An 18901-nucleotide genomic window follows, 5' to 3' on the forward strand; every position below is an offset into this window, starting at 1 on the left:
GCGGTGGCGCAAAAGAGGAACAAAAAAACTGGGGAAGAAGAAGAACAGATCTGTTACAGTGGAACGTAACCCTAACCGAAAGGGGGCCCCTTAGTTATATCTCCGCCACCTCCGGATTCCTAGCATCAGTTACGCAACAGGCAGGTTTTAAGCAGATTAATTGCCATAACACCCAACAGCTACTCCTTTCAACGGGTTTTGACCACTTCAACGATAAAAATCGCCTAAGTGCTCAGGGGCTGCGGGTACCGTACCCGATGGTCAGAATTTTCTTTTTCAGATTACCAAGAGTAAAACAGCCAAGAAGTAGGATTGACCCTAAGCTTGACTCTTCGACTCAACCGAAGGCTCGGGGGCTACTCCATATGGAGTGCGATTGTCATCGCACTACCATATAAAATTCGTGGAATAAAAGCAACTCGAAGGAACAAGAAGAGTACCTTCCAGCCACGCGACAGTACTCGAGCACTTTAGACACTACAACCTCTATGAAGGACTACTCGGATGGTGCCCACAGTACTCGAGACTGTGGCGCACAACTACAAAGTACTCGGGGGCTTGTCGGGCATGCACCCCAGGCCCACGAGTAGACGTTGAACAGCCCACTAAGGGACATACTCGGACATCATCAAGACAAGGGGATAGGCGTATCCCACTCGGACTAGTTAAGTATGTATGTGGAAACTACTCGGACCATATCGAGTAGAACTCTGTAATTATACTCGACTAGGACTCGGACTTGTAAACCCTGCCCTCCCGTGTATATAAGGGTGGGCAGGGACCTCCCCTCAAATAGACCAACTCTAAGTGCATCTAAGATCAATACAAACAAACACACAGGACGTAGGGTATTACGCGATCTAGCGGCCCGAACCTGTCTAAATCGTGTTCCTTGCATCACCATTGACTCCTTGATTCTCGACGGTCCTTACCGCACAAAAGACCACCTAGGGTACCCCTTAGGTAGGTTGCCAGTCTAAAACACCGACAGTTATCAATCGATGGTAACTTGATTCCCTCCTCCCAACAGTATATGAAGAACGGGCATCTCCGATGATCTTCATGGCGGCGTATCATCTCTTCCCAGCGCCTTGCCTATTCTTGTTGTCTTTGGAACTTGTTGAACAACTCTTGGGAGGTGATCGGCCAACGAGGCCTTTCTGAGCTTTCCCCTTCTTGCAACCGACTCTTTCCTTTGACGTTGTTAGCTGACACCTGTACTCTAGTGTCCATAGCTCCACTCCCCCTGGCCGATTCTGATGTCAGCACCTTCATGGGAGGCATGCTTTTGCCCCCAACGTCCACCATATTGGTTGGGAACGGATGTTGATCGATCTTCATCGGCTTTGCTAGTTTCGAAGGAGCTTCGAACTTGAGCCTCCCTTGCTCAATAGCCGATTAGATCTGCTAGCGGAAGACTTTGCACTCGTTGGTGTCATGAGATGTGGCATTGTAGCACTTGCAGTACTTGATCTTCTTAAGTTATTCGGCCGACGGGATCGTATGGTATGGTGAGATCTTGATCTGCCCTTCTTGCAGCATCAAGTCGAAGATCTTATTGGCTTTGGAGATGTCGAACCCGAATTTCTCAGGCTCCTTCTTGCCGTATGGGCATGAGACCGGCTTTTTGGTCTTAACCCATTCTGCCAAACTGATCTCTACCTCTCCCTTTAAGTCCGAACATTCTACTTACGCCACTTTCTTCTGGAAGTTCTTCCTCTGATCAAACAGGTGCATGTCTTGGTTCAACAGCCGATGTACAATCTGGCTCAGACTTTCGAACTCCTGCGAAGCATACTTTTCTTTGATGTGCGGTAGGAGCCCCTGAAAAGCCGCGACGGCTAGTTGGCTGTCGCTTAAGACCAGGCTATAGCATTTGTTCCGGACCTCTCTAAACCGTTGGATGAAGCTGGCCACCGACTCATCATTCCTCTGCCTGAGACTGGTTAGATCTATTAGCTTCATCATCTCATGGACCCCAGCAAAGAAGTACTTGTGAAACTATTTTTCTAGATCGGCCCAGGTGATGATGGAGTTAGGTGGAAGCTTCGTGAACCACTGGAAGGCCGACCCGGACAGGGATGACAAGAATAGCCAAACTCTGAGAGCATCTTGCGCAGCTGCTTCCCCACACTAAATGATGAACCTGTTGACGTGCCCTATCGTAGATGTGTCATCTTGGCCTGAGAACTTAGTGAAATCGGGCACCTTGTATCGGTAAGGGAACGTCAACATATCATAGGCCGGTGGGTACGGCATCCTGTACATGTAGGTCTGCAGTTTAGGTTTTAGCTCGAACTAATCTTGCATCACCTCAACTATCTTTGCGGCCCAATCAACTTGTTGTGGCTGCTGCTGGACAATAGGTTGGAGCATTGGTTGGACTGCCGGCACCTACTGCTAAATCTATGGCACGACGATCGGCTGTTGGATAGCCGATGTATGTTGCAGAGGCTGCGACTGGATCATCTATTGAGGAGCCGACGCTTGCTGACGAGGAGGATCAACGTGCCGCAACACGCTGGTTGTCTCATCGTACACCACTATCGGTAACCCATCTTTATGAAGATCCGGAACACCTTCCTCCCTACTGACTTCTGGTGGATTCTGCTGATAACGCTGGACTGTTGGCTACGGAGCCGATGGTGATGGTGGTTGTACTGGAGACCTCGTGGCTGGAACAAATGATCCTGGAGGCATCCCATATCCAGTGGCCGGATTCCAGATAGGTCCGAATGCCCCCCATGGCACCGATGCTGGCAACGGCGATAGCACGGAGTATGCTGGAGCAGGCTAGTTTGCCGTCTGAGTGAGCGAGGGTGTCGCAACGTTGGTGTTCTGAAGTAGTGCAGCACCATAACCCCCACTTGACATCTGGATCGACTGAGAAGCCGACTGTCCTGCCGTAGATGGATTCATCATGCTTCCGAGCGGAACGCTCCTAGGTGGCCCGTACGCTGGACCGTGAAACCCCTAAGAGCTTCCACCATAGAGAGTGCTGAGAACGGCATTGTGCACGGTGTTGGTCATTACTACAGCTTGGTTGATTAGCGCGTGATTGAGAGCCTGGTCGATCATCTCCTGCATCTTCCCTATGTCTTCAGCAATGGTGATTTGGTGAGGAGTTGGAAGGGCGTGCTTCTTGACAAGTTTCCCTTTCCTAGTACGGCTGAAGGACTTCAGGCATAGCAATCTGAATTCTTCTACAGCCCTTGCCACCTCGCTCTTCTGATCGTCCTAGAGCTCATTCTCTGTAACCTCGATGATGTTGTCATCCGAAACTACCCTCGCGCACTAACACACGAAACCTAGGAGAATCTGCTTCGCTTCTATTTGGGTTGTAGCCCTATCGATCCACGGCGTGCCAGTCAATCTGACCTGTTGATTGACAAGGACAAGTAAAATGTCAAATACAAGAACAAATCGGATGGTGTTCTGAATCGCTTCACAGGGCGTATCAGCAGGACTACCGACACGAACAAAAGACAATCGGCTAAATCAGCCGATGTGGTTGTAGTAAATGTAAAGGAAGCGTAAAACTCAACCTAAACAGTACTACATGAACAACACTCAAAACAAATCTAACCGGCTATGTGACAGTAGATTGATACAAGAAAATAAAGTAAAAGCCGATCGGAACGTGTTCCAAGCTGGATAACTGTGATAAAAGCTAAAACAACAAGATTTAACTAATAAAGCTTGCAGATCTAGCAAATATCAATAACTTGTGGATAAATCTAGATGAAATGACAGCGATGCGCCCAAAGTTAAAGCCTAGAAAGTATTCAGTAAACGTGGAACTTACAGTCTAGCCAGAGATTGAAGCGATGCAGCCCAACTAACTTGGAAGAACTCGTGAAGAAAAGAAAACAATGACGAAGTCGCCGACTTGAAAGTAAATTGCAAAAATAGTAGATTTGTATTGATTATGATGTGTATATCCTCCCAGACCTCACAGGGCCTCTATTTATACCCTAAACATCAAGTCTTCTAGTCCTAGTCAATTACGACAAAACATAAGATCTATCTCTAAAGAAACAAACTCTCTTAATAAAATAAAAACGACTCGCGCAGGAGTCGAAAACGAACTTGGCCTCTATCGGCCAAAACCTACTCCTCATCGGCCGAACCTCTAACATTTCCAATCGGCTGGAACCCTCCTGCTCGCATCGGCTGACTCCATCAGCTATGCCTCCATCATCTTCCATCGACTACACCCTTGTGATCCCATCTGCTAGGCTTCTGTCTTTCTCTATCGGCACAGCTTTCGCCATCATCGGCCGATCTCTTGCAACTTCATCGGCTGAGCCCTCTGCAACCTCATCGGCCGATTCCACTAGCCGTTGTCTTTCCACTATGCATTGGCATCTCTGCTTCCTTTTGACGCCATCCTTGACGTATGTCAAAAAACGATGTCAACACTAGGTTAGGAATTAGGAAGAGTTTAGAGATAGGTTTGCTTGTAAGTCAAGGGAGTTAAGTAGGGTGCTCTCCATAAATACGAGGGAAGATGTAATCAATAAAATCAAGCAAAGAATTAAGAGGTAAAACTTTAAAGCTCTCTCTCTCTGCGCCGCCCCCTCCCCTGTGCCTCCTACGCAGGCCTCCTCCATGGCTGCCGGCCACTTCCCCCTCCCTCTTTAGGCCCCCGAATCCAAGGGGTAGCCATAATATGGCTAACTGCTCGTGGAATGATTCTAAAAGTAGCCACATGTATCATCTGCTACCTCCGTTTTAAATTATAGGTCGTTTTAACTTTTCTAGGTTCATAAATATTATTATGCACCTAGACATACACTATATCTAGATGCATAAGAATATCTATGAAACTAAAAAAGCTAAAACAATCTACAATTTGAAATGGAGGGTGTAGCATTAGCATATTTGGGGATCCAGGTATCCTTAATTTGAGAGATCTAAATGTTAGCCTGCTAGTATCTTGACTTAAAGGATACTTGACGGAGATAACAGATAAGTTTGTGGATGCATTCTTAACTTCAAGTATAAAATTGATGAGCCTAATACTTTCTATACTTGTGTGGCTATAATTAATTTCTTTGGTGAAGATGATACTTTTGAAATAACAATCCTAAGCAACGTGCAAAAGAAGAATATCCATCGCTCTAGTTTAGAACATTTTTATCTACACCACAAGTTAAATGCACATTTCATCAATAATGACATGTAATAATAAGATCATAATTCCATAAAAAAATTGACATGTAAGACTATACCCTTCGTATTTTGTTATTCTTGGAACTCAAATTTCGATCTGAATGGGCCCTAACCCCTAAGCCCAACCCTACCCAGCCCATACGATCTCACACGCAAACCTCCACTATCAGTTACCAGTTACCGCAGTTCGCCGGACTGCCGGAGCCGGAGCCGGAGCCGGAACCGGAACCACACCATTTGGGAATTTGGGATGGCGCTGGCTAGGGTTCCGCCGTCTTCCGCAGCCCGCCTCCTCCCCTCCTCCCTGCTCCAATCCTTCCTCCGCCCTTTCTCCTCCTCGGCCTCTCCCCTCCGCAGTTCCCGCCGGAGAAGCTCTCCCATTGCGGCCGCCTTCTCCCACGCTGTGAGGGAGGGGCAGGTGATGGAGGCGCCCATTCCCATCTCCAGGCGGCCCTGGAAGCCCACGTGCTTGTACTACACCCAGGGCAAGTGCACCATGGTGAGATTGCTTCCCTCCTTGCAATTGTTATCGCGTTTGGTCTTGTTGAAAATGGAGTAGTACCTATCCTATCTTGCCTTGTACTTGCTGGCGGCAGATCTATTCTACCGTTGATGCTACGTGCATTATGTTTGCGAATAGAGCAAGGATGGTTACGAGTTGATGCTGGGAGGATAATTTTGATTAGTTGGGAGACCCTTGTTTCAAAGAAACAATCATATGGGTTGAGATCCAAGTCTTAATAAATCAAGAAAAATAGTAACACAAAGTAACGAAATTCTAGTAAACACAAATGAAGCGTAATTAAGCCAGCACTGGAGTTGCAGCCCAATCTCATTTAACTCGGTAATCATATTGTGTTGAGCAACATGTAGGAATGCTGGAATCAGAACGCTGTTTTAGCCTCGATCAGAGGCACATAGGATGCTACCGGTGGAAGTTTTCTTTGTCAATTTGAGTTGCTACTACAATGAACTGTTGTACAAAAGTAGTCACGAAGAGAGTTTCTGCAGTGTTGACAACTTTAGATGCCTATTTTAGTTGGGAATGGTAGTAGATGACAATCCAACATTCAGATGAGCTAACTCTTGTGTGCACTGTTGGAACCTCATGGCATATGAATCCACTGAGAGAAGAGTTTGCTGATGAAAAGTAAAATCGAAAGCTTTTGTGAGGCTTGATATGAATTGCTCAATGAGAATTTTGTTGGTTCAGCAATTATAACTCTTTGTCTGCAGACTGCAGCCCAACCTATACATTAACATTTAAATTAAACTTTGGGCAGCATCGAACTTGACCTTTGGTCATGGTAAGAATGTTAGAATGGTGTACAGGGGTCGAGGCTTGACGACAGGCAGATGTGGACAGATATTTCAGCCACAGAAAATTACAATGATGGAATTGTCAAGAAGAGTTTTTGATTGCTTGCTCCATTGGGAAAGGTAGCATTCATCATGAGGAACAGTGAGAAACCTGACTGCTTATAACCATATAAAGAAAGTACTACAGAGCTGAGTGTTTTGTTATACAAACAAGAACATGACTCATGACCATGTTGTGGGATATAAGGACCATGCTGGAAAAGGAAAGTCGCTTGTCTTCATTGGATCTTGTCTAGTGGTTTTGAGTGTCAACAGGATGGAAGCCTTTTTTAAATAAGTCAACATATTACAGGCTTATCATTTAATTCTTATTGTCATGGGAAGTGAAACAATAGCTGCATAAATATTTCATGAAAAATGTTTCCTACCGGTATTGTTATATATTTTTTTATGGAATGAAGGCTTGTAATGTTAGAAAGAGTCCTACTCCTATAAGGATTAGGTGCTGCGCCTGGAATAGTCCTGTGCCTAGCTATATTAGTGCTGGCCGGACTCTGCTATATTGATTAGGATAGAGATATGTGGGGAGGAGTCCTGATCTCTTAGGTTTCCTTTCGCCTAGGATCCTCCTCCCCTATATATGTAACTGTATTGTCTCTCAGATAATCAATCTACTATTTTCCACGCATCTCCTTTGCTTTCATGTAACAATGTCAGAAATTTCAAGTTTTGTATTTTTGGAGTTCAGCAACATTAATAAGCATCTGATTTATTATTTATCCTGCTCTAGATGTACAAATCTTAACTTTTGAGGAAGGAAATTAACCCAAATAGATCAATCAGATGACCTTTTAATGCACTGATTGTGGCTTTACTGCCAACTTTGGCTTAATATGGTATATGATTCTATCGACTAATGCTACACCTACAAAATAATTTTGCAAACGTTCTACTTACATGCTGACGTGGACAATAATCACTCGTGCGAATGCGGTGCCTATTAATTGGTAGCGTCAAATCAGCATGCATGGTTGTTGCTATCCACGTGGACCACATCCTCATGTAAGTGAATGCTTATAAACATTTTTGCAAGTGTAGCATCACTCAATTTTCTCTTCATGAATCCAAATATGCTTGTATGATTACCTTCCCGTGAAATTCATTGCAAGGTGCGTTTGATGTTTGTTTGGTCATTGTATGTGGGGAGTTATTTGGAACATTATAATTTTGGTCATTTGAATTGCGTATGCATATGAAAATAGGTCAATTTTTTGTTTTATTCATTATACTGACAAGGCTTAAGAAAGAATTTATAGTCAAGAGTAGAGAGGAGATTTTAGACCTTCCACTTTACGCCTTTGGTTCATTTTGGTGCCTCCACAATAAAAGAGCACACATTAATCTCAAAGTTCATATTGGTCCTCTTAATGGTATGACATGATGGGAAGCTATGCGGCTGCTTAATTATCATAGGCATATCTGCATATGCATGGTTGGTTATGCGTAGGTTGTCATAACACCTTACTGCTAAGCGAAGCATGCCACTAACTTGAATCCTGTTTCAAGCCACAACTCACAAGCGAAACAGGTAATACAACATATTGCTGTTCTGAACCTTACAAATTGTCACCAGTGATCCAATCTATTCCATGAATCAGCCATGAAGGAGCTGCAGGAGGAAACATAAGCAGCAGCCACAATGTTGTTTACCTTACAAACTGTGCCAGTCTGCCACCAATGGTTGCCTGTGCGTAGCATATGTGCCACCAATGGTTTAAAAATCCAGTCTGTGTTAAACATGTCACACCATTCTTAATTGATATTATCTGTTTGAGGAACCAGTGTGCATCACTGTTTGAATCTGCTAGAGTAATATCTGAGGTTGGGCAACTCTATCACACACCTTCTCTATGTCATTCTACCAAGTAAAGCAGACATAAGCTAGGCAAGTATAGTTCTGGAAATCACTCAATGTGTTTAAACCATGCTTAATTTTAGGATTGGAAGTGTGAAACACAATTATGTGAAGATCATGTAGGAATAGAGGTACAAGTTGAACTCTTAGAAACTTGCAGATATGGTTTACTGAAAATTTTAGAGGGAAACAGATATGTATATTTTTTTCTTGGATGCCCTATTAATCACTACAACTGTCTCAAGCCACACTGCATAGCTGTTCTTACCTTGCACAACATGACTATCTCATTATTATAACGTTTTGAGCTCCAATAGCAAAAGTACTGTACTAGTTGTGCTCTTTACAGTTTTTTTTATTATTTTTGTTTGTTTGCAAGACCCTGACTGTTACCTTTTAACCATTACATTAAAATGTGTTTAGACACTTTGGTAACTTTTCTTTTGTTTGTCTTTTTGCAGTTAAGTTTTTTGACCTTGTCTAATTTAGTGAAGCACTATTGTTTGATTTGTTAGATGTTATGTTAATATGCTTTTGGAAAAAAAAAATTTACCTTTCGTTTTATGGTTCTTTTGCAGTTAAAGTTTTGCATACTTGTCTTTTCTAGCAAAGCACTATTGTAATTAATTATTTTAGTTCTTCAGATGAATGATGCTATGCATCTTGAGAAGTTTAGTCACAATTTGATGATGGACCTTCCAGTGAATGCATCAGCTGCAGACAAAGTGAAGCCTCAAAAACTGGATTATCTTTTGATTCTTGATTTGGAGGGTAAGGTCGAAATTCTTGAATTCCCGGTCGTGATGATTGATGCTCAAAGCATGGAATTTATTGATTCATTTCACAGGTATAGCTTATTTGCAATTACCGATTAGAGATTGTCACTGTTACTCATACTCATACCACATATAACTTTTATTACTACTCTCCAGATCATATGTGAGGAACATTGATCTCTCTATCTGTTTTTTTTTTGTAAAGATGGAGGTTTTATTTACACTTCCAAATACAAAAATGATTAACACTAACAACACATCTTCATATATATGTCGTATGATTTGATCCGCAGTCCACACTGTATTGTACATTTTGATGGATTTCAATATTCTTGCTTTATTTCCTTATTTCTTCGCAGTTTTTATATTAGGTACTGAGGATATTTGTAACTTGCCCTCCGTCCTCTCTTGTATGTTTATCATAGGTTTGTGCGTCCAACTGCAATGAGTGAGCAAAGAATAACAGAATACATAGAAGGGAAATATGGAAAGTTTGGGGTTGACCGGTATGTACAGCATATTCCACTCTTATGTTGCTCTATTCAGTTTGATTTATATGATTTGAATCAATTTCAAGAAGTGATACATCAACTTATTCTGTTGACACTAATAGTAAAGGAATTGTGTTCAAATTAGCTAACTTGGTTCACTTAGGATTCTATCCTCATTTAGCCAGTGAATTGCTTGAGTAATTTTATTTCTTCAAATTAAGTTCAGTTTATTATTTTGTAAACTAAAGATCCTGTTTAATTGCAGGTTTTGTTTTTATTTATAAATATTCTTTAGTTGCTATGTCTTGGTTATGCTTGCATTAGTTTCTGAGAAGACTTGCAAAATAGGGGTGTTTTTTAAGTCAAGGCTGGCTCATTCATTAACACAAACGTTCAGAGATCACAACATCCTGGATGCAGCCAGGAACACACTGCCTGAAGATCGAGAGAGCAACACACTCACTTGCCCTAACCAGCAGATGGGCCACCTCATTAGTGCTACTTACAAATTAGATTCTGTGTACTGATGTATTCAATTTAGTGCTTGCTATCCGATCAAGAAAACATGGCATTGGCCAGAGTTAATTGGAGATTAGTAACTATGGGTAGTGTCGGGGGAATAGTCCAACAGTCCACGGTGTAGACCAAGGTGGTAGATTGTGTGGAGGGGATCGCCGCACCTAGAGCTAGATGGATGAACACAAGGATACAGGGGACTTTACCAGGTTCGGGCCACTAGATTGGTATAATACCTTGCGTCCTGTGCTCGGGGTTGTATTCTCAGCGTATAGCGTATCGAATATGGCTTCGGTTTTTGAGGGGGTCCCTGCCGCCCTTATATAGTCCGGGGGCAGGGTTACAGATCTGATTCAGTCTAATCCTAGTCAGTTACAAGGAAATCTACTACCTTTCGGTACAAGTTATCTCTTTACATATTTAAACATTCCTATCTTCAACTATATCTCTTGATGCCGATCCGTACGCCTATCCCGAGTGCCCCTCGTACGGGCCGTGGTACCCCTTTGGAGGGCGACCAGGCCCATCCGAAGTCATATCCTCCACAGGTAGGTATGTTCATGAATTGTAGATCAGTTTCAGCCGAACTATTTGATGTTAGCTTGCCCCACTCCCAGCTCCCACTGCCATATGGATGGTTTGATCTGTTGCGAGCTCCTGCAGACCAACCTGCTGCAGCAAAAGGAACCAAACCTGTCTAGCAAAAACACAAGTACCTACTCAATAAAGGCTATTCTCGGAATGGAACTGTTTCACTTCAACCTGTCAAGCTTCCTCGTTAAATGGCCGGCGGTCCTCCCTGTTTCACTTCAACCTCTTGTCAAAGCATGCCCCTTTTTTTCTAATTGGTTGACGACCCTGACATGTTTTCTGGATATTCTCCGATGCGGGAGTCCTTCGCAGGGCGATCCGCTGTCCAACATCTATTGATCATGGCTAACCACAGAAAGAACTGGCACCTTATAGGAGCCCAAGTTTTCCAGATAGGCTCCATGGTGCAAAGGAGACTGATCCAATGAAGAATGCTTTGTATGCTGATGTACTGGTATACTGACTAGATGAAGAAAATTGCCACCAGTGTTCATCTCGACAATCTGGTCAAAGGGTCACCACGGGAAGGAGATCCCAAATGTCTTTTTTTCTCTCTCGAACAACGTAGGAGAGTTGTGTGCCATTTCATTAAGATAGGAAAAAACCCAAGTACAACACGTCAAGCTAGCAGCCCAACCTGAGCACAAAAACACACCTACACACCCAACGCCAAAACTAGATTACATTTGCGCCACAAAAAACGTAGAATAAGACCTGACCAAGGACCACCAAAGACCTAAGCAATAGATGCCAGCGAGGCAGCGACTCAGCAAGGAGCTCCTCCCTGAGTTTAGAAGCACCTGCCATACACCACAAGGTGCTTTCATCAGCCACGGTCTGGAGCAGTGCATCCCAAATGGTCTTAATATTCATGAAAAGCCACCAGCATAAGATCCCCTTGTATGTCCTGGACCCATGTAAGCCCCGTTATGGCATCTCTCACCATCACCGCCTGGGCCCTGAAGGCTACAGCTGGTGGGTAGCCTGAGCTTGCTAGGGAAAGAGTATGCAGGTGTGGGACAGGGCTGGGAGAAAGACATGTAACGTGTAAGGAAATTCTGATAGGAATGCCCACTTTGTCTACCTCGCTGTGGCTCTGGATGGTTAGTGACATAGCCTCCACATCCCCATGCCCCACGTGCATGAAACCCTGAACGAGGAGTTCTTACAATTTAATAAGATGATAGTGTAAATGAGCTGGGCAATATCACCCAATAAAAGCTAAAAAAATTAAAAGAAAATTGTAAGATTGTGTATAATGCGTGGGATGTATTGCTCGAGCCCCTTGGGCTGATTATATAGGAGTACATGGCTTGGAGGGCAAGTAGCCTCTCCTAGAGATAAGGAAGGTTATCCCGAGATTACAATCAATCCTAAATTAACCATATCCAGAGTTGCCTAATATACTCTAACATCCCCCCGCAGTCACAACGGAAGTGCGCAGACGATGAGACTGGAGAATAGGCTGAAGAGAGGACATCCCCCCGCAGTTGCAACCGTCGATGCGTCGCAGGTGTTGTGGCTGGAATGGGAGCTGAAGAGGCTTGTCAAGCAGATGGTAGCCTCTTAGTGCCGAAGTAGCCGAGGTTGAGGTGGACGTGGTCGAAGCCGTGGAGAAGGGTGCAGGTCCGAAGCGTTAGCGCAGACATCCGAATACACAAAATCAGTAGCTTCTTGCCGACTGGTTCAGCAGGACGATGAGCCGACTGCCATGGTAGATGGTGTAGCTAAAGAGCGTAAATGCATCTTCCTTCAGCAACATCGGCGGCGGTGTCCGCAAGCGTGCGGCAATAGGCGCGGACTCGGAGCCAGCGTGACGAGGACCAGCAGCGTAGGTGGCGCCACCGCCTGGAAGGGCAACGACACCGGCGATGATGGATTGTCAACGAGCGTTGCCACTGCAGCTTGAAGGGCGCAACGACAACCTCATCCTCAGGAGTGTCGACGATGAAGCGACGACGAACGACAGGGCGACACAAACTGATCTTTGAACGGGAAAAAGAAAAACAGCAGCAGCAAGAAGAGGCTCGCGGGTACAATCTCGGGTGCACCTAGTAGTTTCCCCTCCCCTCCCCTATCTCTTCCCCACCGTGGTCAACCACGGGCATAGGAAAAAGAAAGAAGGAGCAAGGTCGATGGTGCGGGGTGCGCCCTGAGCGGCTCCTCCACTCCGGCAGGCCGATAGCCCAATGAGCTGCCCCAGCAGCCGCGTCCTCACGCTCAAAGCAGCGACAAAAGCGGCACTGGGGGAGGAACGGGACGGCGCCCAACGGCGTAGAGGAGAGAGCCGGCGAGGGAGGGCGGGAGGGGCGGAGCCCCTCAACGCTGTGGCCTGGCGACGACGTCGACCGATGGTGCAGTAGCCCAACGGCCACAACGGCGCGGTGGCCTGGCGTCCCCATGGGCGTCCTCCGCAGTTGCGCACTCGCGCTCAGGAGTGGCTGTGCAGCGGCGCAGGTAGGAGGGGGGCACCTTGGCTAGTGTGCAGAGGGGGCGGCGGATCCAAATGCGAAGTCGAAGGAAATGACGACGCGAAGGCATGGCAGGCCTGGCGGCATGGACTATGAGCGGCGCGGCCATGGATCCGATTGGCCACGGATAGAGTTAGGCCCCTCTACTGCTGGTTGACCACGACGGCACGGCGGATCAGATGGATCGGCCGCGCATCCTATGAGGGCGCTGCCCCCGGCAGAGATCGATCTCCCCGGGGGCGGCGCGAGGGCAGCGGAAGCCGGAGGCCTAGGGTTTGAACCTAGACTCGTGATACCATGTAAGATTGTGTATAATGCGTGGGATGTATTGGTTGAGCCTCTTGGACTGATTATACAGGAGTATATGGCTTGGAGGGCAAGTAGCCTCTTCTAGAGATAAGGAAGGTTATCCCGGGATTACAATCAATCCTAAACTAACCATATCCGGAGTTGCCTAATATACTCTTACAAAAATACTATAAATCACAACCAATAAACAACTTTCTATATGCACACTGTACCAAAATAATCCGGAAGTTGGAATGTATTCCTTAACTCTGGTTATCTTTAATGAGCTCATACTAACAACTCGATTGTTATATAACAGTGTATGGCATGACACTGCTATCCCTTTCAAGGAAGTGCTGCAAGAGTTTGAGGACTGGATTGGAAATCACAGCCTGTGGAAAACGGAGCAAGGAGGATCACTCAACAGTGCAGCATTTGTTACTTGGTAATTTAACTGCATATTATAGCAAATTACTCATATGAACCTTTTTTAAAAAACATCCCTTAAGTACTTCCCATCAAATCATTCAACAAAATGTGTTTGAGTTGGTTAATTTGTTCAAATGTTTCAGACTTTGGAGACTAAACTTCTCATGTTCCTTGTAATATGGCAGTGGAAATTGGGATTTGAAGACGAAGATCCCTGAGCAGTGCAAGGTTTCAAAAATAAAGCTACCAACTTATTTTATGGAATGGATTAATTTGAAGGATATCTACCTCAACTTCTATAGCAGAAGGGTAACTAAGTTGCACCCGATGCTTTTATTTATGAGAGGATCAAGACTTGATAATTTTGTGCAGTTCATCTTTAAACTGAAGTGTGTACCTTATAGATTACTCCCTCCATTCTCTTTTGATAGGGCTATTTGTAAAACTAAAATTTTCTCTTTTGATAGTCCTATTTAAGTTGCCACCTCGTGTTTGACACATATGACTGTTCGATTTCTGTGCAGAGTAACTCTTCGAAAAAATAATTGGTGCATGTATATGATAACATCAATACCGAGGTCCCATGTATATGCTAACATGGAGTATATAATGACATGATTAATTAGATAATAAGTGGAGTTCATTTTCCTTGGTCATTGTGCTAAGATGAAATAGTCCTATCATAAGAGAATGGAGGGAGTACTACTGACTTTTGTTTTCCAGGCAACTGGAATGATGACAATGATGAGGGAGCTTCAAATGCCAATTGTTGGAAGCCACCATCTCGGGATAGATGATTCGAAAAATATAGCAAGAGTGGTTCAGCGCATGCTTGCTGACGGTGCTGTGATGCAAATTACTGCGAAGAGGCAGTCAGCTACTGGCGATGTGAAATTTCTTTTCAAGGACCGAATTAGGTGATTGAAAAGTGTAACGTTCCCAGTTTTTTGACATGGCGCTGCTGAATTTGTGACTGGCCATCAAATTTCGACGCTGTTGGCTGCTCTGGTGATATTCTATCGAAGTTTGAATGGCATGTTAAAGTTATGGAGCAAACTGAGAATGCTGAAAAGATTTATTGCGTGGCAGGTCAAGTGTTCTTAAGTTAGGATTTTCTTTTTCTTTTGACTATTCAAATTAATTGGTGAGTTATATATGCAGATAATGTTGTTCCTGCGGTGGTCATAAATGCTGTACTAAAGTATTGTTGGTGCTAGATATTATTTGCATTTTTGAACTAACAGGTCCAGAATGTTGATAAGCCCACAGTATTTGTTCTTAAATAGTACTCCGTTTGATTAAACTATAATATTACTCAGCAAAAATGATGACATGACACTGGAGTTACGAGAAGAAAAGAGATGGGGTTGTATCTAGTTTGATTAAACTATAATGTTATTAAGTAAAAACAATGATATCACATTGGAGGTACGAGAAGAAAGAGGATGTGTTTTATTTAGATGAAATTGAGCATAAATTATTTTCGAAACGTTGACATTGGGTTTTATTTTATATCATTGCCTCTAATCTCATGCATCCTAATTAGTTGCTATTGCCATCTTATGAAATAACAAAATAAAACTTTGCGTTGGATCAAACAAAAAAACATAAAGTTGGAGGCACTTTCTTAGTTTATTAGGCCTCTCCAACAATACCAATTCAGGAATTCACCTCGCCACTTTGAAGCATGGGAGAGAGAATGTGAGGAGAGAGAGTGTAATATCTTTTCTTTAAAAAGTTAGCTCATAGAGAGAAAGTGAGGTGCATACGTATTGACGAGAGATGCCTCGTGAGACCCGAGATACTTTAAGCAATATGTTACGAGACAAACCATTGAAGATATAATAATTTTACCATCTCTTATATAAGTGGACAAGCTTTGAGCTAGCTCAACCGTTGGAGCTAGCTCATAAGATTCTAACTTAGGCCTCCTCCAATAATTAGAGCCAAGTACTAGCTTATGCACTAAGAGATAAGAGATAGTGTAATAGACATGTCCAGAGTCAAACACTATATTTTATGCTTATATAACTCCACACTTCAGCCTTATAAGATTTAGGGATGCATGCGTAAGACTATCTCTTGAACAAGAGATAAGTCTTCTTTCCCTCTCTTCCACATGAGGGAAAAAAATCTAATGTGGCATGCTTACGAGCTGTTCAAGAGATAACTCTTCTTTCCCTCTCTTCCACATGAGGGAAAAAAATCTAATATGGCATGCTTATGAGCTAGCTGAGTTGGTACTATTGGAGGAGATCTCACCATTTTGCTTACATGGAAGAGAGATGGCAACGAGGGAGAGTGCACTATGTCTTTTCTTTAAGAGGTAAGCTCATAAAGAGAAAGTGGACTCCATATTTTATGGATATTGGATATGAGAGAAGATATAGAACTTTTATGGATACGAGAGAAGATGCTTTGAATATGTGCTATAAGATAATTCATTGGTAAGGGCCATATCTCACCAATACCCAATTGGGATTAATTTTTTGAGATAAAAGGGAGGTTCTTTAGTCCCGGATCATTCACCTGGGACTAAAGATCCCCCTTTAGTCACGGTTGGTGTTTCCAACTGGGACTAAAAAGTTTTGAAAAAATATAGAAAAAAGAAACCACCCCCACGTCGGCCGACCGGCCGCTCGCGCCCGCCACGCTCCACCGGCCCGCTCGCCCGCGCGCCGCCGCCCGCCCTCGCCTTGCTGCCGCTCCTTACTGCTAGTGAGGGGTGAGCAGAGGGGGAAGGGGAGGGGCAGTAGAAGGGGAGGGGGCAGCGAGAGGAAGAGAGGGAGGGGAGGGGGTGCCGGTGGACATCTGCGTGAGAGGATAAGGAAAAGGGGACGTGTGAGGAGAAGATATTAACGTGGAGAGAGGGGGGCCGTGTGCGAAGGGTGTCGTTTTGTTCCGGTTGGTCTATCCAATTGGGACAAAAGGGGGGGGGGGGCTTTTGTCTCCGTTGGAATTTCCAACCGGGAGGGGGGAGGGCGTTGGCGCCAGATTTCTAGTAGTCACAACCGGGACTAAACGGGGGGTTTTAGTCCTGGTTGGTCTCTACAACTAGGACAAAAGCCACCCCCGGTGGTGATTTTCGGTGGCACAATTTTGATCCGGAACTGAAGGCACTTTAATCCCGAGTTTAAAGTCAACCGGGATAGGAACATTTGGATGGAAGATCAGTTCTTAAGTAATCTCGTAGCTATTACTGTTTTTATGAGATGAATAAATTTAGTGTGCTTGCTCAACTCTTGGAGGAGACCTTAGCTAGCCCTGTTGGCTGCGAGGTGTCCTACTTCCCACGGCCCACGCAAATATTTGGCCCTCTGCTGCCGCGGTATCCAAAAACGACAACGACCAGGGCAGTTCTCAAATGGCTGATCATGGTGAACCTGTTTGATTAGGGTCTTGCTTTTCCCAAATTACAGGGGTGTTTGATACGAGTACTAAACTTTAGTAGGGTCATATCGAAAGTTCGGATACTAATTAGAAGGATTAAATATGAACTAATTTACAAAACTAATTGCATAGATGGAGTCTAATTCGCGAGACGAATCTACTAAGACTAATTAATACATCATTAACAATGGTTACTTAGCACCACATTGTCAAATAATAGACTAATTAGGTTTAATAGATTCGTCTCGCATATTACTATTTGTACAATTAATTTTATAATTAGACTATATTTAATATACCTAGTATCAGATATCCGACGTGACATGTGCTCGAGTTCAGCTGGGAACACCCCTTCCGCGCTGATTGTCTGCTTTTCCATGCAAAGCTAGGTGCAAGCATGCCTTGACACCTCTGAATGCACGCACGCCTCGATGCCCGTGCTTCTGGTCACGCACTAGTATCAATCTGCCATTAATCCTACGGCGCGGCTGTCCTGTCAACCACTAATTAATTACGTAACAGGATAGCCATGCCCAGCACGTACTCTGCTTGAACTCGAGCTGAGGTCCTTGCGCTCTCAACTAATCTCTCCAAAATCAAGTGCGTACCAGATCACCAGCTTACTAGTGCAGTAACTTTTTTGTGCAGTACCAAATCAAGAGCCTGATAGAAGCTGAAGGCACCATTTTGATCGTAGGTAAGTGGATCCTACAGATGTGATTTGTCACATTGGCAGCCAAGGTGCCACTCTGCAAGAAAACATTAGAATCACCATGCCCATGCGTGAGCGTGACCGGAGTGTGAGACCAAACGCATCCCATGGCGCCAAACACGGCAACATCGGCGCGCTGTGGCCTGGTCTGGCTTGTCTTGTACTGCAATGCAAGGAGGTCATGTCGTTCATGTTGGGATTCTTGGTGGCTGCGGCTTCAAGCTACGGCAACCGCTCCCGCTGCCGTTCCCGAAAATTTGACCTCTCCCCTTCTTCTCTACTAGCTTCGCATAACGTACGAGCTGAACATAGCATCTACTCCTCCCTAAGCCCCTTGTTTATGGTTGCCTAATTAATGAACTGCTCCCTAAGCTCAGGGGTGACTCGGGCGGCGCCGCATCCCCTACCACTAGCGCCACCCCCTCCTCCTCTCTACCTCACCGTCGTCAGAGCTCACCGGCGGAAGCCCATCCGACCGGGAGGAGGGCGGTGGCGGGTGTATCTCCTTTCCCACAAAACCCCATCTTCCCTCTCTACATCCTCCCCCACCATCTCGGTTGCCGGCGGCGGCCGACACCCCTGGATCCGGCAAGCCCAGATCCAGCGCCGCTCTGGTCGTTGGGGCCTCTCCTGGCGGTTCCCCATGGGAGGGCGCTAGCGGGGGTTCGCGGGGGCAACGGCGGCGGCCCCACCGCAGCGGCAGCCCATGGTGGCAGCAACAGCCCGCCGTGGCGATGGAGGCGGGCCGCGACGGCGACAGTGGCAGGGCAGCGGCATGCACGGAGCTGACCTTTCCTGGGCTGAGCTTCGGGTGGAGGGCACTTTCT

General features: G+C 45.0%; 1 protein-coding gene across 1 annotated transcript; it reads left to right on the forward strand.

Annotated features, from left to right (window-relative positions):
* Nucleotides 1–5313: 5313 nt before the first annotated feature.
* On the forward strand, nt 5314–15255 carry LOC101786973 (uncharacterized exonuclease domain-containing protein At3g15140). Its single transcript, XM_004965366.2, has 6 exons — nt 5314–5674; nt 9055–9257; nt 9612–9692; nt 13863–13988; nt 14158–14281; nt 14696–15255. The coding sequence occupies exons 1-6, from the start codon at nt 5426–5428 to the stop codon at nt 14891–14893; spliced, it is 981 nt and encodes a 326-aa protein (XP_004965423.1). The 5' UTR covers nt 5314–5425; the 3' UTR covers nt 14894–15255.
* Nucleotides 15256–18901: the final 3646 nt, after the last annotated feature.

This window comes from Setaria italica, chromosome IV, assembly GCF_000263155.2.
Source record: "Setaria italica strain Yugu1 chromosome IV, Setaria_italica_v2.0, whole genome shotgun sequence".
Lineage (NCBI taxonomy): Eukaryota > Viridiplantae > Streptophyta > Magnoliopsida > Poales > Poaceae > Setaria > Setaria italica.